Here is a 26,539-nt window from a genome sequence, read left to right as displayed (position 1 = left end):
CAAATCATGTGTCGATACTGTTAAATGTCTGATTTTGGTTACGATTGTATGTGTTATAACTAGTATAGTCGAGTCGACATATGTCGTCAATTAGTTTCAGCTGTCCGAACAATAACAAATCGACTTATCTTCTGCTAAGCATTTGTTGAATCAATTAGGAACTGAGTTTGTTTACTTATGGTCGTTAATTTGAATCAGAAATGTAAAAGGAATGCTTTGTTTAAGTTCTTAATTGGAGGGCATGTGCACTTGTGCACAGCATGTGCATTTGTGCACCACAGGTGCATTTGTGCACAGCCTGTTTCCTGCATAAAGGGGTTTTTGATTTTAAAATAGTTTGACAGCATATGCTGTCAGATTATGCCCTGCTGCCCATATCCTGCTTTAGTTTAGAAATATTAAACCTCACTTAAAAGATGAGTCTGCCAGGGAATATCATGGGAGTTGGTTTATATTTAAAGTAAGTGGAAACTGAAACAAGACAGACCACATGGGAGGGGTTTTCTTTGGTTGTTGAACAGGCTGTGTTTAGTATGACTTTAGGCTTATAAAAGGGGAGGGGGGACAGACAGAGATAAAGAGATCGGATAGAAGATACATAGAGGAGATAGAGAATAGAGAGGAGGAGAGGAAAAGGATACCACCTGATACTAGGAAAAGAGAATTTGAAAGAGAGAGAGGGTGATACACACTGAGAGGTATACACACACAGACATACATAGAGAGAGACAAGAGAGGAGGAGAGGAAATAATATAGATATATAGAGAGACACAGGGAACCCAGACTGAATTTTGAGAACTGAAGTTCTGGGGGAAAACAGTAAAAACTGGAAAAGGTTTCTTTCTGATAACTCAAGTATAAATTCAAAAATGAAGACTGATATTGGATTCTTGAAAAGAAAGGAGATAGGGAGAGGGATAAACAGAAAATCAACAACTATTTCTGCCTTGTTTGTTTGACTCTCAGTCTTGTTCAACCTGTTCGATCAACTCTGTTTTCCTTCAAATATCAGCTGAGTTCATTGGTTGATTCACATTGTCTGTTTCTCCTGGATTTGGTCTGTCTTGGAGTATTGTTCCTACTGCATTGTTTGCTGCTACCTTTCTAACATTTCTTATCGGTTCTAACTGAATCTTACACTGGGAGCTGTCCTATTTGTACCTGCTGTTACTGCTGTTGTTTGGTGTTGCTTCTATTGTCCTACTGACCCCTTGCTTCTTCTGTTGTATCCGACATCCAGGTACATACTAAGACTTTGCATCTGATGTAACAATGAAAGCATGAAATCAAAGATATGCAGGAGTTTAATCATTCGTTTGTTGCAGTTACAGTTTTACAAATGTTATTAAGATCTGTGTAATTTGTTTAGTTTGTAATTCAATAAAGAAACACGTTAGGTAGCCTTGTACTTAACCGTAGCTCAGTTCGTCCTAAATTGTGATTTTGTTTGTTTAAGGGGTTGTCTAATAAGGAATGCATGAGTGTTTTTTTTTAACACATAGATAATTAGGTAACCTTTTTAACTGACATTCTGCATGTATAGAAAATATTGCTTTAAGCTTACCAAATATGATGCTTAGTTTTATTGAATCTTTGTAGATAGTTCACAGGATCCTATTCAAACTCTATTAGTAATAGTTTCCGATAAGTTAATTCCACTGATTTGGTTTGAATAAGCAAGTTTCAAACTTAGATCTGAAGAACATTTATCATAAGCTTTTTAACAGTTCTATTAATCTTGTATGTTAATTTCCCCTGACAATTTAACAACATGCTCATCCATGAAATAAGGCACTAAATAATTCACGCCTCATAAAATCAGACAATCAAGTAAGGATCCGAAGCTGGTCAAGCATGTAATTAGCACGTAATCCTTTCTTTTATTTTTAGAGACAAATGCATTAGAAATGTAGCCACTTTAGGATACCCTTTCTAAAATAGAGACGAGCCTCGCCAAATAAAAATGCAAATTGCGGGCCCTCAATAAAACAACCATAATAAGTATTTAGAATTCAGGATAGGCCGTTTTAGTGAATTTCATGGCTTCCTACAAAATAATAATGCGCTAGACTCTTTAGGCGCGACTTAATTAAATTACATTCTTAAAACCCGGGTGCACATTGATGTGACCCGATTCCAAATCTCAACGGAGTCGAAGTGTGTTTAACAATTACGGGTGCATTGATTGCAACGTAGTTCGAGATACATTTTCACGACGTTGCAATTCTATAAAAATAAATGATAATAATAAAAGCGAGTTTAAACTTAATAAAAGCACATAAGTCATAACATGTATTTAAATCAGATATTTAGCCATTATAACAATTTAAGCGACCGTGCTAGAACCACGGGATTCGAGGGTGCCTAACACCTTCCCTCGGGTCAACATAATTCCTTACTTAGAATTTCTGGTTCGCAGACTTCATTTGGAAAAGTCGAAAATTTCCTCGATTTGGGATTCAAGATAAACCGGTGACTTGGGACACCAAAAGCCAAACCTTTCCCAAGTGGCGACTCTGAATTAAATAAATAATCCCATTTCGAATATTGTCACTTAAATTGGAAAAACTCCCCTCGCGCATTTAAACCCTTCGGGGCTGGGCGCGCAAAAAGGAGGTGTGACAGGGGTCGAATTTTAAAATAAATTATATATTCAGGCTCGTGGGTGAATGGGTGATTTGATTTTGGTCCGAACCTCGTGTTTTGACCAAGCGGGCCCGGGATCGATTTTTGCGATTTTGGGAAGAGTGCTTGGAAAGCTATAATTAGGCATTGGGTTCACATTTTTTACCATTTATTGATGTATTGAAGTCATTATTGTATAGATACAATCGGTTTGGAGCCAAATTCAAGAGGAAAAGCGGTAATTGAGGATTGAATTAGCCGTGGAAGTTTGAGGTAAGTGTTTGGTCTAACCTTAGCTTGAGGGATTAAGAGTTGAGTCTTATTTGCTATGTGCCAATTGTCGAGTACGACGTATAGTCATGGTGACGAGTATCTATACGTTGGTATCTAGCATCACCGTGAGTCTTTATATTGCGGATATTCTGATTTTTGTTGTATTTTTCATGCCTTTATGATGATTTCTATATGTTGTAAAAGGCATGTGAAATAAATTGTGATCTTTGAACCTCATGGAGCATTGGCTCGAGTTATAATACGAATTGTGAAAGTATATGAGATAATTGAACCATTTGGAGCATTGGCTCAAGTGGTAAAGTGAGTTGAGAAGTAAAAGTAAAAGAATGAGCAAGAGTTATTAAATTGCTCCCTTGCCGGGATATTTGTTGCTTTGTTGATTATCTCCCTTGCCGGGATGTTGAGATTTATGGATATTGTTCCCTTGCCGGGATTTAGCTGTTTAATTGCATTCCCTTGATTTCTACCATTATTTGCCTACTCCCTTGCCCATTTGTTTGTGATTGTTGTTTGGGTGAGGAATAGTGTTAAAGCACGAAGGATGATGTCGTGCATTGTTTGTTATTGTGAGGAAAGAGTGTAAAGCACGAAGGGTGATGTCGTGCCATACGATGTACCATTCCGTACCGATATTCATTGACTATGTGGTGAGGAAAGAGAGTAAAGGCACAAAGGGTGATGCCGTGCCATACGATGTACCATTCCGTACTGATATTCATTGACTATGTGGTGATGAAAGAGAGTAAATGCACGAAGGGTGATGCCGTGCACATTATTATGATACGATTGATTTGGTGAGAACGAGAGTAAAAGCACGAAGGGTGATGCCGTGCACATTTTTATTATAAATATTATTTGGGTGAGGACGAGAGTAAAAGCACGAAGGGTGATTCCGTGCAAATCGTTGAATTCTGATTCTTGTTGATATTCTGGCTTTGTTGCTTCTTTCTTTTATTGAGGTTTTCTATTTGGAACTATTACCTCCCCACAACATGTTTCCCCTTCCCACATTGACTGATTATTTCCTGTATTTCTTTTTCACTGTACATATAGATATTTGAACTGCACAGGTTATTTGGTAGTCTGGTCCTAGCCTCGTCACTACTTTGCCGAGGTTAGGCTAGGCACTTACCAGCATATGGGGTCGGTTGTGCTGATACTACACTCTATGCTCTTTTGCACAGATCCAGGTATTGGACAACAGCAGTAGCGCGGGAGCCAGCCTTCAGTCCACCAAGACACCGAGGTAGCCTTGTAGGCGTTCGCAGGCCTCGCGTCTCCGCTATCTTATATTTCATTCTGTTATCTCATGTATTCGAGACAAACAGTGCTATATTTCTTTCAAACGGTTGTATTTAGTACTTTTAGTAGTTCGTGAGTGATGTACACCAGTTCTTGGGTAGAGGCATATGTTGACTTTCGCATTATTGTTCAGCTTATTTAATTTAGGTCTTCTGCTTATTTATTTAATTCTGCTATTTTCGTGCTATCACCGATAATTGTTAAAAGAAGTAATTTATTAATGAAGAAGGTAGTTAAGGGTTAGCTTGCCTAGCTCTCACTAGTAGGCGCTATCACGACTCCCGAGGGTGGGAAAATCCAGGTCGTGACAAGTTGGTATCGGAGCGCTAGGTTACATAGGTCTCACAACTCACGGACAAGCTCACTAGAGTCTGAGGGATCGGTTCAGAGACGTCTGTACTTATCCCCCAGAGGATATAGAGTTAGGAAAATTTCACATTTATTCTTTCTTGTCGTACGGATTTGTTCCTCAAATGCTAGTTGGATTTCTACTCTGTTCTTCGTAGATGTCATTTCCTCATCTACCGCTCAGCAGCCCGAGCCCCCAGCAGCAGCTCCCACTAGGGGCAGAGGGCAAGGTTGTGCCAGAGGGCAAGGCCGAGGCCATGCCAGAGGCCGAGGTAGGGGCAAAGCTCAGCCTCGAGCAGCAGTCCAGTGGCGGAGCCTCAGGTTGATTTTGAGGAGGAGGTTCCGGCCCCAGCAGTTCCGGTGGGCCCAGCTCAGGTCCCAGAGGGGTTCATTGCCACCCCAGTTCTTCAGGACGCTCTAGTCCGATTGGTGGGCCTCATGGAGAGTGTCACCCGAGCGGGTTTGCTTCCTGTAGCACCAGCCACTTCTCAGGCTGGAGGAGGGGCTCAAACTCCTGCTACGTGCACTCCGGAGCAGGTAGCTCCCCAGGTTCAGGTTCCAGCGGTTCAACCAGCTGTGGCAGTTCAGCCGGGTGTAGTGGCTCAGACCAACGATGGAGCGGCTATGTTCGCCGATGCTTTGTGGAGGCTGGATAGGTTCACCAAGCTCTTCACTTCTACATTCAACGGTGCATCTACTTAGGATCCCAAGATTATCTGGATAGTTGTCACGAGGTTCTTCGGAACATGGGGATCGTTGAGACCAATGGAGTTGATTTTGCTACCTTTCGTCTGTCTGGATCCGCTAAGACTTGGTGAAGGGATTATTGCTTAGCTAGACCAGCCGGTTCGCCATCTTTGACTTGGGAGCAGTTCACAACGTTATTTTTGGAGAAGTTTCTCCCCGTGACTCAGAGAGAGACCTTTCGGAGGCAGTTTGAGCACCTCCAGCAAGGTTCCATGATGGTCACCCAGTATGAGACCCGGTTCATCGATCTAGCTCGCCATGCTCTTGTCATACTTCCCACCGAGAGAGAGGGGTGAGGAGGTTTATTGATGGTTTTATTCAGCTGATTCGTCTTCAGATGGCCAAGGAGGCCGGGAGTGAGATCACTTTCCAGGAGGCGGCCAATGTGGCCCGCAAAGTTGAGATGGTTCTGTCATAGGAGGTGGTCATAGGTCGGATAAGAGGCCCCGCCATTCAGGCAGATTCAGTGGTACCTCATCTGGAGGTAGAGATTCATATGGTAGAGGCCATCCTCCTAGGCCCTTTCAGTCAGCTCTCCAGGTCTCCTATGGCACTTCAGGTGGTCGTGATTCTCAGACGCACTATTCTGATCAGCAGCCTTACAGCGCACCACCAGCTCCCATCAGTGCACCGCCGCTTTAGAGTTTCTGAGGTGGTCATTCAGGTCGACAGAGCCAGTAGTTTTAGCAGTCGAGGGCTTGTTACACTTGTGGTAATCCAGGTCACATTGCTAGGTTTTGCCCTCGAGCATCGAGTAGCTCTCAGCATCAGGGTTCTCGTGTTATGGTACAGGCACCAGGTGTTCCACAGCCCACCCAGCCAGTTAGAAGTAGGGGTAGAGGTGATAGAGGTGGAGGTAGAGGTCCTAGAGGTGGAGCTCAGGCCGCTAGAGGTGGAGGCCAGTCGGCAACAGGCCTTCCTAGAGAGGTAGTTCAGGGTGGTGGGGCCTAGCCCCGATGTTACGCCCTTCCATCTAGGCCCGAGGCTGAGGCTTCAGATGCAGTCATTACAGGTACCATTCTGGTTTGTGATAGAGATGCTTCAGTGCTATTTGATCCAAGGTCTACGTATTCGTATGTGTCATCTTATTTTGCACCGTACCTGGTCATGCCTAGTGATTCATTGAGCATTCTTGTTTATGTGTCTATACTGGTGGGTGATTCTATCATGGTCAATCGAGTCCATCGTTCTTGTATGGTGGTAATTGGGGGTCTTGAGACTCGCGTGGATTTGTTGCTTCTAGACATGGTCGATTTCGATGTTATATTGGGGATGGACTGGTTATCACCTTACCACGCTATCTTGGACTGTCATGCCAAGACTGTGACCTTAACCTTACCAGATTTGCCCCGCTTAGAGTGGAGAGGGACTCCGATCATTCTACCCGCAGTGTTATTTCGTATGTGAAGGCTCAACGTATGGTCGAGAAGGGGTGTTTGGCCTATTTGGCTTATGTTCGTGATTCTAGTGCTGAGGTTCCCTCTATTTATTCTATGCCCGTGGTTCGTGAGTTTCCTGAGGTTTTCCCTTCAGACCTGCCGGGGATGCCACCCGATAGGGATATTGATTTCGGCATCGATTTGGCTCCGAGCACTCAGCCCATTTCTATTCCGCCATATCGCATGGCCCCGCCAGAGTTGAAAGAGTTGAAGGAGCAGTTTTTTTTTTAGTAAATCCACTAGGCATAGCCTAGGGCTTGTTTTTTATATATATTAACAAAAAAGACAACAACTGTCATAGGAGTCTAAAACAATATAGAAATAAACTTTGAAAGCTACAAATATCCTATTACCAAAGTTGAACACAATGTCCAACGATGATATCACATGAAATCTATTGTAGTCTTTACTTGCCCAAACTAGCATTTTGAGTCCATTATCCTTATGGTACAACTGCCTGTTGTCCATTGTGATCCAATAACAAATGCCATAGATAGCCCTTGTCCAGTAATTTCCTTCGTAGCCACTATTTTTGCTCATGTGCATCTTCCGCTCTTCTTCATCCACAATTGGTGACCATATTTCATGACCAGGCATGCCATGAATAGAAAGTGCATTGTGTAAAAAGTGTTTGAACATCAGGCGTGCACTTTGTGACAGTCGTGCACTTTGTGCGTGAAACATCAGACGTCCATTATCAAAAGTGCTTGTGCTGCTTAGCTTTTCAAGACTCCAGGCGTGAACTTTGTTAATTAATTTAATTCCTAATTCCCAAAGCACATGTCTTCCTATTGCATGTGCCCATTCTTTCTCCAAGGAGCATGCGATGATTCTTCCAAGGATCATGCGATGAGGCTTGTGTGTACCAAGATTGGGAGATGATCCATGTATTAAAAAATGTACCAACTCTTCCACCCAATGTTAGCTTTTTTTAAAATTCCAAGAGGGCCTTGTTTGTCCAGACCACTCTTCCTATTCCCATGCCAGACCTGTGCGTTGTTTCTGCAGATTCCCATGTCAAAATCGACAGCACCTCTATCCGGCCTTACTCGATCTGTGGACTCCATGCCTCCTTCCCATATTTTATCATAGGCGTGCAATTTAATAATAGTATGGCATTTGTTTAATGCCCATTTGACTCCTCGAAATCCTGCCAACTCCACATGTAGCATGCTTCCTTCTCGATCATCAACAATTTGCAGATTCCAAGCGTGCAAAGTCATGTGATGGTATGAGCAACACCTCGATCCAGCGTTACCCTGTGGATGCATGTGATGGTCATTGTAATGGCCATGTGATTTTAAAAAAGCGTGCAACAAGTAGACATGTGATGGCATGTGAAATTGCCTATTTTTAAATCCCTTCCATTGGAATGAATGCAAAACATTAATACCACCAATTGAAATTTCATTAAAAATAGACAAAGATGACATGCCAACATTTTTATATTCCCATATAGCTCCTGCAAAAAAGCAAATTTGTTAGAATAAAAAAAGGCCTTTATTCAAAGGTTGTTTAATTCCCAAATAACAAAGACGTGTGAACTGTTTTGAAGTCCATCCCATGTTCCTTTGTTTTACCAACATCCTCGATTCCCAAAATCATATCCTACCATCATGCGTGCAATGAACTTCCAGCCCCTCGACCAAAAAGACTTCATGTGCTTTCCCTGTTGATCGACACCTACTAACCAGTCCATCTTTCCATGCCTTTGTCTTTTGTCTTTTGTTTTTGAATAATTCCCATGCTTGGTTTTTTGAAGAAGACATTCGTGCATAGAAAACAAAATTGTCACTTTCCCATGCTAACCTTTTAGTCATTTCACGTGCCTTCCACCAAAATGTTAGTACAACTGTTACATGACATTTTATGCTCAGATAGGGTTGTCTCCCTTTGTGCCCATTCTTATTTTACACGAGCCTTGCCTTAGCCTCTTTTCCTCCTAATTCTTTGCAACCTTCACTCTTATGTAGGGACATTGCATCTTATCTTCATTAATAATCCTCCTTCCTTTTGAGTCCATATCCCAGAAACCATGACATTCAATATTTCCTTCATCTAGAGCATAATTAGCAAGGTGGTCTGCTAGTGTATTCCCTTCTCTGAATATGTGTGTGACCTTGAAGATACTTCTTTCCTTAAATATTAAAATCTCCTATACATGTTCCGTAATACACCAAAGAGGCTTCCATGATTCCTCTATAATGTTCTTTAATAGCAAGGAATTTGTCTGCAGCCATATCTGGAAATAATTAAGATTTTTGCACATCTTCAATGCCTCCACAATAGCTACTGCTTCTGATTCATTGTTGGTTCCTTCAGAAATCTCCCTTCTTTCTGCGTATATCAAATCTCCTACCTCATCCCTTATGCAGAAACCAATTGCACTCCTTCCCGGATTCCCTCTACATGCTCCATTAGTATTCACTTTGATCCACCCTCTTGAAGGAAATTCCCATATCACTTTATCAAATTTCAATCGAGGTGTGTATTGCTCCATCATTGTCAGTAAGTCCAGCCACTCGTGAGGCACATGTAGTCCAGGCTTTTTTAGTTGGAATAGAGCTTGCATAGTAGATGACACCTCATAAATAACTCTGCTCACTGACACTGCTTTTCCATATTTCAAACTGTTTCTTCTCTTCCAAAGTTCCCATACAATGCATGCAGGTAAAGCTTGTAAGACTGGCTTCAATCTGGGAACAACTGGTGTTGTCCAACACTTTGTAATTGCTTGTTGTAATGATAACCCTTCTAATGCAATTCCTGCTCTCCTCAGGAAGTAAGTCCAAACACTCCTAGCTGCATTGGATATGAAGAACAAATATACTAATGACTCCTCCTTAGGATCATAACAGCACCAACATTTTGATGGCATGGAGTATCCTATTTTATGCAAGAAATCATCAAGTGGCAGTTTGGCTTTCCACACCTTCCACGGGAAGAAGGATATATTGAAAGGTAAGCCTTTGACCTATATCATCCTGTAACCTAATCTTGGGTTGTCTCTTCTTCGCAGGTAATCCCATGCAGACTTCACTGAAAAATGACCTTTTATTTTAAGCATCCAGAATGGTGTATCTAACTCTGCACATTCGTTTGGTGGTCTAATATTCTGCAAAATGTGGTTTGCCAAATCTTCAAGTAGAGTCTGAAATAATTTTTCCAAGTTCCACATACCATTTTCAACCAGATCATTGACATTTTGAATATCCTCATCAATACCAAACTCTGCAGGCACTTGGAAATATAAGGCTCCCAGCTCAGTACAATTGTCGAACCAGAATTGAGCTGATCCCATTCTTGATTTCCAGTAGATTTGATGCTCAATCAAGTCCCTACATTCTAGCATTTTTCTCCACACGTGGGATCCATGCTTCCAAGGTACAATTACTGGATTTAGTTTCTTGCAGTACTTTTGACTAATAAATGCACTCCATAAACTGGGCTTTGTCCTGAAATTCCACCACAATTTACAGAATAGTGCCTTGGATACATCATGTAGGGACCTAAAGCCTTTGCCTCCCTCCACATAAGGCATACAAAGGTTAGTCCACGATGACCAATGTCTAGAGTTGCCTCCCACATTACTGCTCCAGAAGAATTTGGCAAAAATGCTATGTAATTTATTGATCACATAAATTGGTGGATTAACTGCTGACAACATATGAATAGGGATACTCTGCATGACATTTGCGATCAATACAGCTCTGCCTCCTACATATAGGAGTTTGCCTTTCCACGACTGTATTTTGTCCATGACCTTAGTGATTAATCACTAGTAATAGTCACTTCTTCTTCTTGCATAAAAAATAGGACAGCCAAGATAGGTCATAGGGAAACATTGTCTTCCTATACCTGTAATACTTTCAACCTTGTTAATCACCTCATTATCCTTTAAATGATGCAGGTATATGGCAGATTTGGCTTTGTTCACCAGTTGACCAGACGATGATTCATAAGCTTGCAAAACCTCCATGACAAGTCTCAGTGAAGTTTCATCAGATGAGGAGAAAATGATTGTATCATCAGCGTATGAGACATGATTTATTTTTGGGCTCCATTTTGGCATTCCAAATCCACAGAAATACAGGTTAGTGTGTAGTGAATTCAATCCCCGAGACATTGCTTCTGCTGCTAGAATGAATAGGGTTGGTGACAAAGGGTCACCCTACTTAACTCCCCTCGAAGATTTGAAGAAACCATTTGGCTGCCCATTTATAAGAATAGAGTACCAATTATTCCCAATCAAATCAAAGATCAATCCAATAAACGCTTCAGGAAATCCCATCTTCCTTATCATTTTGGTTAGGAATAGCCATGATAGCCTATCATAAGCTTTTGTCATGTCGAGTTTAATCACAACATTTGGGCCTGTTTTTGTTCTCAACCTGATATCCTTAATGATATCTTGAGTTAACAGTACATTCTCAACTATACTTCTTCCCTTCACAAAACCTGCCTGTTCCTGTGAGATTAAGTTTGGTAAAAATTCAACCAACCTTTCATGAATAACCCTCGAGAAAATCTTGTTAACAAAGTTACTGAGACTGATTGGTCTCATGTCTGCAAAGGTCATAACTTCTTTTTTCTTTGGTAATAAAACCAGGTTTGTGTGTGTCACACTCTTTGGCAATTGCTGACCGCAAAAGAAAACCTTGACCATGCCGACTACATCTTCTTCAATGATTTCCTAGCATGTTTGGTAAAAGGCTCCAGTGAAGCCATCCGGTCCACCTGCTGAGTCCCCATTCAACCCCATAACTGCTCTCTTCACTTCTTCATTGGAAGGCAAAGCCATCAATCTTTCATGTTGATCACTCTCTACCATTGAAGGTACATGATTTAGAATATCAAAAGCATTAGGAACTGCACTCTCAGTAAATTGATCCTTGTAGAACTTTAGTGCTTCTTCTGCTATTAAGTTATCTTCTTCAATCCAGTTACCAAGGCTATTCTGGATCCTTGATAGTTTCAGTCTCTTCCTTCTCCCATTAACCTAAGCATGGAAGAATTTAGTGTTTTTATCGCCATCTTTGAACCATAACATGCCAGCTTTTTGCCTCCAGAATTCTTCTTCTAATGCAAGATATTTAATCATTCCAGCTTGGACCTGTCGTAATCTTTGTCTGTTCATCTGTGTAGGATTGACTTCAAATTGTATTTCATGAACCAAGACCACCTCCTCAAGGCTTGCAATCTTTTGGAATATATCCCCATATGTAGCTCTGCTCCAGGTAGATAGTGCTTGCTTAAGCTTCTTTATCTTGTAGTTAAAAATGCAGAAAGGGTTAGCACTAAAATCAGCATTCCAATTCTCCTTCACTACCTCTTTGAAGGTTTCATGCTTTGTCCAGAAGTTTAGAAATCTGAATGACTTCTTAATTGGAGGAGTTTCTATATCACATTTCAGCAGCATCGGGCAATGATCAGACCCAATTTTGGACAGGTGAGTTACCTCCAATCCAGGAAAGGTCTGTTGCAATTCATTATTGCCAAAACATCTGTCCAATCTTTTAAAAATACAGTCCTCCTCTGATCTTCCATTCCACCATGTAAATATGCTTCCTTTAAATCCCAAATCTGTCAAGTTGCAGGTATTGCTGCAATGTCTAAAGTCATCTACTTCAAGAAGAGAAACTGGCAAGCCTCCATACTTCTCTTCCTCGTCCCATATCACATTAAAGTCGCCTCTAACTAGCCATGGTACTGTCATATCTGATGCCATTGCATACAAAGTATCCCATAGTTCAATTCTTTCAATGCGATCACATTTGGCATAAACTAGTGTAAGGATGAGCTCAAAATGTGTTTCAGTGTGCGTCAATCTCAAAGTCAGCTATTGAGTCATGTTATATAGAATAGTAACCTCACAAATTTCATCAATAAAAGCCCAAATCTTGTTTGACACATTCACCACAGCCTGTGCCAAACCAATTCTTGCTCTATACCTCTCCATTTTGTGAGACTGATGCATAGGCTCAAGGATTCCTATGAACTCAAAGTGATGTTTTCTGTGCATTGTAATCAGCCTTTCAAATGCTTGCATTGTATTTACTGACCTCACATTCCATATAATTGCATCCATTAAAGGTTTTTAGGTTTGGACATTGTTCTCCTTATTTGTACCCTCATGTTGGGATAGATGGTTCTTTGACTTGTTTGTTTTTTCTCTTTGTTGTAGATTTAACCGGCTCAATGTGCCTAGGTGATAAATCTCCTTGCTTGGCAACATTGAGAAAGTTTTGGGTTGTTGACTCCTCATCCAGGTCCCTGTTTGCCTGATTACTTTGGCCTTCAATTTCCTTAATGTTAGCTGTAACCATTAGACCAGATTTTTCCTGTAGGATATTTATCTGTTTGTTACCAGAACTGCTGACATTCTGTTGATGTGCAGATTTTAATGTAACGGTACCCTGCTCTGCAGCTTGTGGATCTGGTTGTTGGTTTGTAGCATTTGCACTAACAATTGGCATTGCATTACTACAGCTTGGACCTTCTTGTCCTGCTTTGGTCTGCTCAATATCACCAAGTGTTCCTCCTGGATCATCTACATTGCACAGCTCTGCATTTTTTAGGTTTAGGTCTTCAGCAGCTGCATTCTGTTTTTTAGAAGTTTGCTCTATTTTGCTTTTCTCATTTACACTTGGATCATCTTCATTATTTGCATCCCCTCCTGTCTCATCATCACTTGCCATTCCATCTGGAATTTGACCCTCTCCTGGATCTTCTTCAGTCTGATTTAACCACAACTTGCTTCCTTTCCAATTAATTGTTTCACTGCTTTTAAACATTTCAAAATCTGTGTCTTCCACCTGCTCATTGTCATTGCTTGTCTGCTCTTCTTGCCTTGTCACTACATGCACAGTATTTACCTTGACTGAATTTTTGGCCATTGTCTCATTTATCCTAGTGTCTTGAGATGGTATGTCTTTACATGAGGTGTTGGTACCTACATCATTGTTAGCAAAAGCTGTTTGCACCCAAGCTGCTGTTGATTTCTCATTGTCTGCATTGATCTTTGTTGTTGGATTCCCATTTGCAGTAGGAATAAATGCTGGAGCTTTGTGGTTCAGTTTATTAGCTTTAGTATTTGATGATTGTCTCCTAGCTGAAATAGAAGAAGTTATCTTTTGTACTAGCTGCTTGGTCGATACATGAACTTCCTGCTCCTCTGAATCAATCGCCACAATTGCTGTGGAATTATTGTGCTGTATATCATTGTGGCCTGTTGTGTTTTGAACTTCCTCCACAACTGCCAGTTGGTTATCTTCACTTAACTCACCATTTTCAATTTCTAACACTGCAAATTTGTTGGTTGATTGTATTTGTTTTTCTACAGCAGCATTGTTAACACGAACCATTTCTTTCCCTTGTGCAGTATTACCTTCAATTTTTTTGCCTTTTTTTTGGTCCCCTATTGTCGCGGACTTCCTTCCATTGAGGGACTATATTACCAACTACCTTGCCACTAGTAAGGACCATCAAAGGAGCATCATGTTTTGCATGTTTTTTGTTTTCTTGTTGCACATTTTCAACATTTTCTTGCTGCTGGGCAGTTTTGGTTTCCCTTAGCTCAGGATTAATTCTCCAACATTCCATCATATCATGTCCTTGTAATTTGCATTCATTGCAATACTTAGGTAGGTAGTCATAGTTAATGGTTACCCATTCAGTTCTTACCTCTCCATTTGTCTCATTGAGAATGTCTATTCGAACTTTCTTTGGGAGATCAGCTAGCAGGTCCACCAGCACTTTCACACGAGCACAACTAGGTCTTGTTTTCTTTACAGTGGCCAAATCCAATTGAAGGGGTTTACCTACAGCTGAAGCTAAAGAGAATAGGCATTCCCTGACAAAGTATGTTGGCAGCAGATTAGGGAATGATATTCAGGCCATAACCTTAGGTGTCTCTTGTCCAACTTAGAATTTTGCATCATAAATCAGTGTTCTCAATTGATATTCATCCCCATGCTTATCCTTAACATAGTACACACCTTTTGACGAGAAATCTACATAATCTTGCCATAGTGTAAATCGTATCAAAATGTGTCTATCACGTAGATATCCTATGTTGCATTCAGCTTTGATACCACATTGTAATGGGATGATTCGACGTATTTCATTGATATCTGGCCATCCGTATGAAAATTTGCACACCACTGCCTGTTGCAATCCCTCAATGTAGTTCATACGTTCTACTTCTGATTCCGTAAAATAGACTGTTGGTTGTCCTTGAAAGTATTGAGCTTGTCTAGGAGCTATTAGATCCACCTGTACTCTTTCTTGCGTAGTTGAAGTACTGGCCATGGGTTTGACTGCCTTTGCATAGTCCATTGGTTTTGGAACGTTAGCAGACATCGTACATGGTTGTGTGATGTTGGGGGCTGGTTGGGGTTGTGGCCCATCGATTGAAGGTAGTTGGCCACTGGCTATTGTGGCCATGGCAGCACTGCGTCAAATAGCAGTGGACTTCCCAGGAAACTCGTGTTTCTTCAAAGATCTTGAAGTAGCATTGATCCACCAGTTTAGTACAAAGTATTTCTCTTTCTCCAGTTACAATGTATAACTGTCTTTGACGATAAAAGCTGCAGATTATACTAATTCGATGCTACAGTAGCTCCAAAAATTTTGTAATACCTGTTGTTGATTTTGGATTCAAATCTGTTAATCACGATTAAAACAAAGGGTCCAACATTTGTTCTTCAACACTCTTCAGTTACCAGAAATAAGTTGAGTCTGGCAATTCGATGCTACAATGTTTTTGAGAAGTGATTTAAAAACTGTTAATGATTTTAACCTCAAACCTGATAATTCCAGTTAAAAACAAAGCTTCCAAGTTGATCTTCAAAACTTCAACTTCATGTCAAAAGCAGAAACATGAAGGCTTTCAATCGCGATACTACAGTAACTCGCAAGATAAAATTAAAGATCTGATGCGATTGGTTAAAGTGTTTAGGAAGAAATCAAATGGGGATTGATCACAACGAGAGAGGTGTTCTTTGGGTACTAAGATTGTGATCTTAATTTGCCGGAATTCGAATATATGAATGATGAATAGTGACGGAATCACTATTCATGGTCTTCTTCTTAGAGAGAAGGTAGAGAATTTTCTATGTATAATTAGACTCACTATAACTAGACGAAAAGAAGTAGCAGTTGCAAGACGTGCTTGAGAAGGGTTTCATTAGACCCAGCGTTTTGCCTTGGGGTGCGCCGGTGTTGTTTGTTAAGAAAAAAGATGGTTCAATGAGAATGTGCATTGATTACCGACAGTTGAACAAGGTTACGATCAAGAATAAGTATCCACTGCCGATGATTGATGATTTGTTTGATCGGCTTCAGGGTGCCAAGGTATTTTCAAAGATAGACTTGAGGTCTGGCTACCATCAGTTGAGGATTAGGGCATCTGATGTCCCTAAGACAGCTTTCCGCACTCGGTACGAGCATTATGAGTTCTTGGCTATGTCATTCGGGTTGACAAATGCCCCAGTAGCTTTTATGGATTTGATGAACCGAGTGTTCAGGCCTTATTTGGACTTATTCGTGATAGTCTTCATTGATGATATTCTGATATATTCCCGCAGTTAGGAGGAGCACGAGCAACATCTTAGAGTGGTTCTTCAGACTCTAAAGGATAGTCAGCTATATGCGAAGTTCTCGAAGTGTGAGTTCTGGTTGCGTTCAGTTGCATTCCTGGGTCATGTCATATCAGTAGAGGGTATTCAGGTTGACCCGAAGAAGATTGAGGCAGTCAAGAACTGGCCTAGACCAGCATCAACTACAGAGATTCGGAGTTTCTTGGGATTGGCAGGCTACTATCGTCGGTTCGTGGAGGGGTTCTCATCTATCACAACCCCGATGACCAGGTTGACCCAGAAGGGTGACTAGTTCAGATGGTCGGACGAGTGTGAGGCGAGCTTTCAGAGGCTCAAGATAGCTCTGACTACGACACTGGTGTTAATATTTCCCACAGGTTCAGGGCCTTATACAGACTATTGTGATGCTTCTTGTATTCGGTTTGGTACAGTGTTGATGCAGGATGGCAAGGTCATTGCCTATGCTTCGAGGCAGATGAAGATTTATGAGAAGAACTATTCGGTGCATGATTTAGAGTTAGCAGCCATTGTTCACGCATTGAAGATTTGGAGGCATTATCTGTATTGTGTGACATGTGAGGTGTTCACTGATCACAAGAGTCTTCAGTATTTGTTCAAGCAAAAGGAGTTGAATTTGAGGCAGAGGAGGTGGTTGGAGTTGTTGAAGGATTATGATATCACAATCTTATATCACCCAGGAAAGGCCAATGTGATGGTCGATGCTTTGAGTAGAAAGTTAGCCAGTATGGGCAGTCTCGCTTATATTCCAATCGGTGAGAGGCCGCTTGCTCTGGATGTTCAGGCTTTGGCCAATCGATTTGTGAGGCTGGATATTTCCGATCCTAGTCGAGTATTAGCTTGCACGGTCGCTCGTTCTTCATTATTGGAGTGTATCCGTGATCGGCAATTTGATGATCCCATTTGTGTGTCCTTAGAGACACGATGCAGCGTGGAGGTGCCAAGTAGGTTACCTTAGATGCTGATGGAGTTTTGAGATTGCAGGGTCGAGTTTGTGTGCCTAATGTGGATGGGCTTCGGGAGTTGATTTTAGAGGAGGCCCATAGTTCTCGGTACTCTATCTATCCGGGCGCCGCGAAGATGTATCAGGATTTGCGGCAGCATTATTGGTGGCATAGAATGAAGAAGGATATTGTTGCACATGTGGCTCGGTGTTTGAATTGTCAGCAGGTTAAGTATGAGCATCAGAGGCCTGGTGGATTGTTTCAGAGGATTGAGCTTCCCGAGTGGAAGTAGGAGCGGATCACTATGGACTTCGTTACTGGACTTTCGCTGACTCGGAAGAAGTTCGACGCAGTTTGGGTCATTGTTGATAGGCTGACCAAGTCAGCGCATTTCATTCCTGCGGCAGTCTCCTATTCGTCCAAGAGGTTAGCAGAGATCTAAATCCGGGAGATTGTTTGTCTTCATGGTGTGCCGGTCTCTATCATTTCGGACCGAGGTACGCAGTTCACCTCGCATTTCTGGAGAGTAGTTCAGTAAGAGTTAGGCACCCAGGTTGAGTTGAGTACAACATTTCATCCTCAGACGGACGGGCTGTCCGAGCGGACTATTCAAATATTGGAGGATATGCTCCAAGCTTGTGTTATTGACTTGGAGGTTCGTGTGATTAGTTTTTGCCTTTAGCAGAGTTTGCCTACAATAACTACCAGTTGAGTATCTAGATGGCTCCTTATGAGGCTTTATAAGGTAGGCGGTGTCGATCTCCGGTTGGATGGTTTGAGTTGGGAGAGGCTCGGTTGTTGGGTACGGATCTGGTTCAGGAGGCCTTGGACAAGGTCAGGATCATTCAGGATAGACTGCGTACAGCTCAGTCCAGGCAAAAGAGCTATGCAGATCGCAAGGTTCGAGATGTGGCTTTTATGATTGGTGACCGCGGGTATTGCTCCGAGTGTCGCCTATGAAGGGCGTGATGAGATTTGGGAAGAAGGGCAAGCTTAGCCCAAGGTTCATTGGTCCGTTTGAGATTCTTGATCGAGTGGGAGAGGTGGCTTATAGACTTGCATTGCCGCCGAGCTTGTCAGCTGTGCATCCAGTGTTCCATGTGTCCATGTTTCGGAAGTATCACGACGATCCATCCCACGTGTTAGATTTCAGCACTGTCCAGTTGGACAAGGACTTGTCCTATGAGGATGAGCCGGTAGCTTTTCTAGACCGGCAGGTTTGTTAGTTGAGTTCCAAGAGTTTCCCTTCTGTTCATGTTCAGTGGAGAGGTCAGCCTCCTGAGGCATCGACCTGGGAGTCCGAGTCCGATATGCGGAGCCGTTATCCTCATCTATTCCCTGACTCAGGTACTTCCTTCTTCTGTCCGTTCGAGGACGAACGGTTGTTTTAGAGGTGGAGAATGTGACGACCCAAAGGGTCATCAGCTGTTTTCTTATCCATTATATGCTTCTGAGGCCTTGAAAACCTCATTTAGAGTCACCTCGATTTTGCGTGCGCAGTTCGGGCGCGTAGCCGGAAAGCTTAAATATGAAATTCTGAGGAAAATGATAAAAATTTGGTTATAAAATGAGCTAATTTGACTGTGGTGGGTAAACGGATCCGTACCCATGATTTGATGGTCCCGGAGGGTCCGTAGGAAAATATGGGACTTGGGCGTATGCCCGGAATCGAATTCCAAGGTCCCAAGAAATGAATTTTTTAAAGAAAATTATTTTCTGGAATTGTTTGAGGAAATTTGAAATGAAAATTGAGTAGAACATGTTAGTATCGGGCCCGTATTTTGGTTCCGGCGCTGTGAGCAGGTGATTTTTGCCCTATATGAATTACTCCCATAAATTCAAAACAAGATAACTTCTTTTCATTATTTGCAATTTTTGTGGATTTTGTGGCATTTTCTGATAATTGTTTGCATTTGTCTATGCATGTTTATTTTATTTTATTCATGAAAATACAAAAGTACAATGCATTTGCATTTAGGATCTAATTTTGCATTCTTGAATTAATTAGTAATTTAATATTTTATAAAAAATGGAAAAAATCACAAAAATAGTTTATTTTGCACTTTTTAATTTTAATTTCGAATTTTGGTGGTTTTTCTTTAATATGGTATTTAATTAGTTGTGGTAATTATTATTTAGAGTATGTTAATTTAATTTGGTAGGATAATTTGATTAGAAATCAATTTAGGTTTATTTTAATTTAGAAGAAATTAGAAAATTGGGAAAATTAAAATCAAGGAAAGGGAATTTGGGCCAAAATTAATTGATTTATATCCAAGCCCAAACCCCTACACCCCTGAAACCCGTCCAAATTTCCCCAATACCCAGCCCAAACCACCTTAACCCGGTCCCGTTCCCCCCAAACCAAACGGCGTTGTTTCGATAAGTATTGATCTGAGCCGTTGATCTCCCCTTGATCAAACAGCTCAGAACTGAAGCTCCAGGTGTATTTAAGTGTCCGAATAACCCTAACCCCCCCCCCCTTAGAATTCCCTTCTGCTCACCACCCTCATCAGAAACACCCCCGAATCCCTAGCTAGCTACCCCCAAATCCCCGGCCTCCGGTGGTGGCGCCACTTCCAAACGCCACCAAAATCACACCCTATAGCCTCCTCACTCCCCTCTTTCCAAATCCATACTCCATTACCCTCGAATATTGCCCTAGTTCCTCGAATCTTAGATCAGAAACGAACCCTAGAAATCCCAAGTCAAGTTTTGGCGAAATTTTGTGCCGAATCCGATTTTATTCGTGTGTTCTTTGTAAGAGTGCACGATTAACATCAGATTTGGCCGAAAAATCCGAGGATCTGAAGACCCAAGCTCCCCTTTTCATTTTCCGAACTTTTCTTAGGTATTCTTCTTTCCTTCTTTTGGTTTAATCTGTCCTTCGTTTGTTTTTAAATTTTCTATTTCTTCTCCTCTTCTCGAATCATTCTTCATTTGTTCTGGAGTCTATTCATTCATGCATGAGTAATTGGAGTCTTGTTAGGTTAAGTTTTAAAATTGTTAGTTTGGTTAAGTTTAGTTAGTAAACCATTTAGGCTAAAGTTTTAATTGTTCTATGTTATTTGGTAATCAGATAACTGCTAGTTGGGCCGAATAGATCTTTGATCTTGAGGGTTGGGTTTTGGGTCTATTCCGGTTTATTTGGGGTTGAATAGTTGGGCCAAATTGACCCATGGCCCATTCAGTCTGTCCAGTATCAACAGAGGTTCTGCTAGGTTGGGTTCCTAGAGTGAATAATCAGGGTTCGAGGGATAGTCTAGGTAATTGGCCTAAGGAATATTGAGTGTAATTGAATGGGAAGCTTCCAGGAAGCTGGGGGTAGGGATTAAAATGAATTTCTAGAATTTAAGCTAGGGACACCTAAGCAAAAAACAAAATTCGAAAAGGGGCAAAGTGCAAGATGAATCTGCCCTAGTAGCTTGCCTATAAAGGCATCCAAAACTTGCCTTTCAAGGCAGACCCAAGAGCTGAAGAGAAAAAAATTTCAAAAAAATCAAAAACGGTTGAAAATTTGATAAATACACTATTCCATTGAACTTTCTGCTTTGAAATTTGGAGGCCTTCAATTTTGCTTTATTTGGGGTTGAAATGGATTGAGTTCGAGTCTTTAAAGTTTGGTTTTGATATCTGCTGGGTTTTTGTTCGACTGAAATTGGTTTTTGGACCTTTGCACCTCGTTTTTGGGCTCGAAAGTTTGGTTTAAGTTTGTTCGTGTGGAGTACTATCTAGTTTGGGTTTCAGTTTGAATTCCTTGGGATTTAATTGGCTGATTCCAACACTGTTCCATTGCTTCTCTGCTATTGTTGGCTACTGATTTCTTCACTTCTTTTGTTCTCTTTTATTCCCAGGTATGTATCGACTCTTGACTAACATATGAAGTGCAAACGTGAAGCCATGTAACAAAATTGAAGAGAAATGGCAAACGCTAGCTTTCTATTGTCCAATAACTATTCGAATGTGTTGTATTTTGTCCATGTGTCCTTTAGTTTAGCTTTACTCTGTATATTTCATTCAGGTATTAATATGGTATTTCGTTATAAGGCCTGAATATGTGGTTTTCTTTTGAATGATGCTTGGATTCAAGAATGTTTTTAGGCTTAGGATGATATGTATGAGTTGATGACTATGACTCTTTTGGTCTGATTTTGCTGAAGTTTTGTTAAACTTTGGGATGTTTATCTATAGTCGTGTTTAAGCATCCCACATATTAGTTCTTTTATTTGTTCCTCCTTAGCAAATTTGGCTTGTGTTCTGTTGTCCGTCCATTAGCTTTTGAATAGCTCAGTTACTTCAGTTTGTTACCTTGACTTGCTTGACCCATGAATGAATTCACAAAGGCTTTCAAATAGATATAGGGTCTAATTTTTAAACTTGAGAATTCTCAGATTAGTTTAGTTCTTTGCATCTTGTTGTTCTCTCTTCTGGAAATGATTAAAGGCATATGATTCTGACCAACGTGTTGGCTTGAGCCAGATTTGGCATTGGGCTATAGCGTTTGTCTTTCCTCTACCTATGGGCTTAGCCTGGAGCCCAGGTCTCCCCATCAGTGTTGTGTCACTGAACACATAGTACGTTGCAGCCCACCTGGGCCTGGACTCGTAGCCCATTTCTGAGTAAATGCGTGCAGTTCGTTCCTGGGACCGAGTTGAGCCGAGTTCTCATTTGACCGCTGCTGCCAGTCTCGTTCGCAACAGGCATGGTCCAAGGGCCTGAAAGCCAATGTGAATGATATCCGCACAAGCAATAGCTCAAAATTACGTGATTTCAGAATAACCCCTTTATAATCAAGGCGTGCCATCTTTAATAATATTAATAGTTTAAGGCCCTCATAATTTCAAATAAAGAATTTATACATTTGGATGTAATGCGTACCATATTAGAATAGAATATAGTTTATGGCCCCCACATGCTTTAATTAGACAATAAGATAAATATTTGTAGAGAAACCTTTAGGGCCGTTTAAAATACTATCGTGGTTGTGGACACGTTCGCGTGACATGATTACGATTTCTAAAAATAAATCGAGTATGCGTTCGTGCAACTTCGGCTAAACTTTTCAATAATAATAAAAGCGTTATTTATTGTGGACACGTTCACGTGACATGATTTTTGACGTGCCAAAAAATGGGTACACGTACGCGTGACCCGTTTCAAGATAATTTTCTTAATTTAAAAGCGGTAAAAGATAAATGCACATAGGTTCTAAAAATGAGTAATTAAACAATTTTAATAAGCCAAGTATGATCAAAGTGACCGTGCTAGAACCACGGAACTCGGGAATGCCTAACACCTTCTCCCGGGTTAGTAGAATTCCTTACCCGGATTTCTGTGTTCGCAGACCGTAAATAGAGTCAACCTTCCTCGATTCGGGATTTTAAACCGGTGACTTGGGACACCCTAAATTATCCCAAGTGGCGACTCTGATTTTTAAGAAAAAATACAATCCCGTTTCGATTGTCCTTTAATTGGAAAAACTCCTTTATATTTATATCCTCTACGGGGTGTAGTAAAAAAAGAGGTGTGACAGCTCTGGTGACTCTGCCGGGGATCGAACCCAGAATCTCTGGTTCAGGGTTCAAGAATTCGAGCTTGTTAATATGATTTTGTTTGGCTTTATTGTTAATATTAATGTATTCTATGAATCTTCTGTGCTAAATGCTATCTGTTTACCGCTTTAATATTATTTGAATTGTATATAACTATCTTCTTACGCCACCCATCTGAGTCTTCTGGAAATGGTGCATACGTTCGCGTAGCCCGCTTTTTCTGTAGAAAATATACCAAATAGAACGAGGCTGGGCAAGCAACAAGGCCGGGTAGACTTCAGTGCTCCCGGTACGTCGCCCCCTCCTCGGCCCCAGTTGTCCGCTCGAGTACCCAAGTCTAGACCAAAACCCCAGGATTTAAACCTAGAAAAACACAGCCTCATGCCGGATCCCTAGTAGGAACGTTTGTTTGCATCATGCGCATTTGACTTAGGGGGCTCAACACAGGGGTTAGGTCCGTCTAGGACAGGTGTGCCCGAAATAATAAGACCATCCTGATGCATTCTATGTGCTAGGTGTACATTTATTTGTTTTGGCTTGCATGCTGACCGGCCAGGGAAAATAAAGCAAAAAAGGAAAATCCAGAGTGATATAGGGAAGGAAATAAAGCCCGATTTTAAAAATCCCGGTATTTGAAAAACATCCTGAAACTCCGCCCAAAATTTTTCAAAAAAAAAAGAGTTATTTGAAAAGAGTCAAACACTGTGTTCTTCCAAATGTGTCAAAACTGACCGAACTACGCAGGTCTGATTCTTACCGGATGTGGGATATGTAGGCAACCTATATAAGGTTCGGCCTTATTTTTGAAAAAAGAGAAAGAAAAACAAGAAAAGAGAGTCGGTGGCGAATGAATGCAAGCTTGATTTTTGGTCAAAATAAGCCGATCCAGCTTCGGCAATGTATTAGACCGTTCTTGCCGAGATAGCCTCAGAGTATTCTTCAGTTGTCGAAAGGCTATTTTCATAAAAGAATGGACCAGTTTGTGAAGGGTCATAAAATAATTACCTCCGGCCTCAAAATTCGCTTGAAATTGGGAAAGGGCCGCATTTGCAAAAACAGTCACTTGGCTAAAGGGGAAGAAATTATGGTTCTTTTCTTCTTTTCCCTTTCTTTTTCTTTTTTGTCTTCAAAAACTGTTTACAAAAGGGTCCACTCGAGTCAACCCTAACCTTAATCTTCCACAAGAACAATGAATACCATCCAGGAACCAGCAGAAGTGGTCAGGGAACAGGCTCAGCTACACTTACGTATGTGGTGGAATGATCTAGATGAAGATGGTCAGAAATGGGTGAAAAAATAGTTGGGTGCTCTTATAAACATTTTTGAGATCAAACCACGGGAAGATTTGATCAAGGCTTTGGTAACTCTCTGGGATCCTGTCCACAATGTCTTTCGTTTCTCGGATTTTGAAATCACCCCTACTTTGGAGGAAATAGCTGGGTACATTGAATTCGGACGAGATTTGAGGAAGCAACGACTTATATTTCCAAGGGCTCCATCGGTGCACAAGTTCTTTGACCTCCTAAATATTAGTAAACAGACGAATAAAGAACGTGTGAGCAACGGGTGTTGTGCTTTCCATTTTTTATACTTCAGGTTCGGGCACTCTACTGGTTTTGAAACGCATGAAAAGGGTCTGAGAAACAAGCAAGACAAGGGACTTTGGCAGATTCATCGCCGGTTCGCATTTATTGTGGCATTCTTGGGGATCATGATTTTTCCAAATGAGAAAGGGACGGTGGATATTCGTATGGCTAGAATTGCACAAATCCTGACTACCAAGGAAGATCATACACTTGCCCCGTTGGTGCTGGCGGATATTTATTGGGCATTAACTCTATGCAAAGCAGGGGCTCAATTTTTTGAAGGTTGCAGCATCCTTCTGCAAATGTGGTTGATCGAGCACCTTCGCCATTATCCCAGATTCATGAGTTATGGTTCGAGCCCGAATAACTTCATAACTAGTTACGAGGAGAGGATAAAAGATTATAACGCACCAGAAGGGTTTGAAGCATGGGTCTCTCACTTGAAAGTTCTTAACGCAAGTCAGGTCGAGTGGACTATAGGATGGCTCCCAAGGACAGAAGCCATCTATATGACTGCTACCAAAGGCTACCTGAGGTTAATGGGCGTAAGGAGTATTCAGACATATACACCGCAGAGGGTCTTGAGGCAATTGGGAAGGTATCAGATTGTGCCTAAAGATGAAGATCTAAGCACCCAGGTCATAGAGTTACATCCAGAAGCTGCATTGCCCGAGGCTGTAGTTTAGTAGGATTGGAATAGCTGTCGGTATCTAAAAAATGGCACCCAGGTACCAGACATCGCCAAAGGGGAAGTAGATCCAAATTATGCTACTTGGTTTGAGAAAATGTCTTATGTAAACGATGAGCCAGAGCCCGAAAGGCCTGCCAAAAGGCCTCACATTCAAGCCTTTGATGATAAAATTCAAGAGAGGTTAGCTTGGGGGAGAAGGAAAAGGAATATAAGGCCATCATCCATGGTCTACGAGAAGAGTTGAGAAATGTCACCTTCAACAATGATTTGCAGGCACAAGAGGCCGAAGGTGAAAGGAGAAGATTGGTGCGGGAAAATGAAGCCCTCAGAGCTCAGGTTCAACGGTTGAAAATTGAAGCCGAGAACCCAGGCCGAAGCAGGAAAGATGAAAGGATCATTTATAACCTTACTCAAAAGGTACGTGACTATGAAGATGACCTGCAGAAAGCTGAGTCTGAACTAGAAAAATCATGGGCGAGATTGGCTAAAAGCGCCGAAGGGCGTCTAGCTTTCGTTCAACAGATGAAAGAAAAATATGAAAAAGGGGTCACAGGTTGGGAAAAGTCAATTGGCAACCTCGAGGGTGAAATGGCTAAACAAGCCAAAAAATTTAAGGCTGAAAGAGAACATTGTAACGCCTTAATGGCACGGCTAGAAAGAGACTTGCAACAACTCCAAGAGCAGAACCAGGTAGCCGAACGAACTTTGGAAGCCAGAACCGAACAAATTGGGTGTTTGTTGCAAGAAAAGGGCGTCATAAGAGAGCGAGTCAAAAGGTTCGCCAACTATATCACAATGAAGTGCAGTAGCTATGAGGATATGACTAGATCTATGTTCTTTGCTACTGTGATGATTTTTGTTCGCCAGGTAATGGAAGATCTCTACCACCTTCAGGGGGATTTTTGGGTGGTTTATCGGTCTCTGCCAGGAGATCAAGATGAGGGGTGTAAGGATATGGTTCTGGAACTTTGAAGGTGAGTTCAGGGGGATAGTACTGGTTGTCGTGAGTCTGAAAAAGAGGTTCACTGGAAGATCGATGTAATGTAGCAGGTGGAGGTGCCACAAAAATAGGCGTAATTGGTGGGAGGTATGAGACTTGTTTGGGTGGTGGAGCTTGAGAAGTATGGGAAGTGGCGCCATGGCATTGTTGGTAGAGGGGAAAGGCTAGAGATGAGTTCACAGTGGGAGGCTCCGGGGGTTGGGCTGATGGTGGGATATAAGCAGGGTTCCACTAGAATAACTGGCAGACTTTAACGGAAAGAAAGTACAGACTCAAGAAATCACGAATACATCAGTGCCTCAATTGTCCCCGGAACCCTGCTTATATCCCACCATCAGCCCAACCCCCGGAGACTCCCACTGTGAACTCATCTCCAGCCTTTTCCCTCTACCA

At 41.5% G+C, this 26,539-nt stretch overlaps 2 protein-coding genes across 2 annotated transcripts; both read right to left on the bottom strand.

The window, feature by feature from the left end:
- Nucleotides 1-8,911: 8,911 nt before the first annotated feature.
- Nucleotides 8,912-9,634, bottom strand: LOC138869054 (uncharacterized). Its single transcript, XM_070146642.1, has one exon. It carries the CDS (start codon nt 9,632-9,634, stop codon nt 8,912-8,914), a length of 723 nt encoding a protein of 240 aa, XP_070002743.1.
- A 1,815-nt stretch (nt 9,635-11,449) lies between these two features.
- Nucleotides 11,450-12,844, bottom strand: LOC138869053 (uncharacterized). Its single transcript, XM_070146641.1, has 3 exons — nt 12,674-12,844; nt 11,870-12,595; nt 11,450-11,755 (listed from the first exon to the last, which is right to left on the bottom strand). Exons 1-3 carry the CDS (start codon nt 12,842-12,844, stop codon nt 11,450-11,452), a joined length of 1,203 nt encoding a protein of 400 aa, XP_070002742.1.
- Between the last annotated feature and the right edge of the window lie 13,695 nt (nt 12,845-26,539).

This window comes from Nicotiana sylvestris, chromosome 5 (genome assembly GCF_000393655.2).
Source record: "Nicotiana sylvestris chromosome 5, ASM39365v2, whole genome shotgun sequence".
NCBI classification, from domain to species: domain Eukaryota; kingdom Viridiplantae; phylum Streptophyta; class Magnoliopsida; order Solanales; family Solanaceae; genus Nicotiana; species Nicotiana sylvestris.
This window is presented reverse-complemented; position numbering and strand designations above follow the sequence as displayed.

Excerpts from the sequence above, each read along its gene's own strand:
- LOC138869053 (XM_070146641.1), bottom strand. The coding sequence starts at position 12,844 with ATGGATGCAATTATATGGAATGTGAGGTCAGTAAATACAATGCAAGCA. Across the intron at positions 12,596-12,673 it reads TTGGTTTGGCACAGGCTGTG|CTGACTTTGAGATTGACGCA; the intron begins GTGAATGTGTCA and ends ATGACTCAATAG. Across the intron at positions 11,756-11,869 it reads ACAGACAAAGATTACGACAG|GTTAATGGGAGAAGGAAGAG; the intron begins GTCCAAGCTGGA and ends TTCCATGCTTAG.
- LOC138869054 (XM_070146642.1), bottom strand. The coding sequence starts at position 9,634 with ATGCCATCAAAATGTTGGTGCTGTTATGATCCTAAGGAGGAGTCATTA.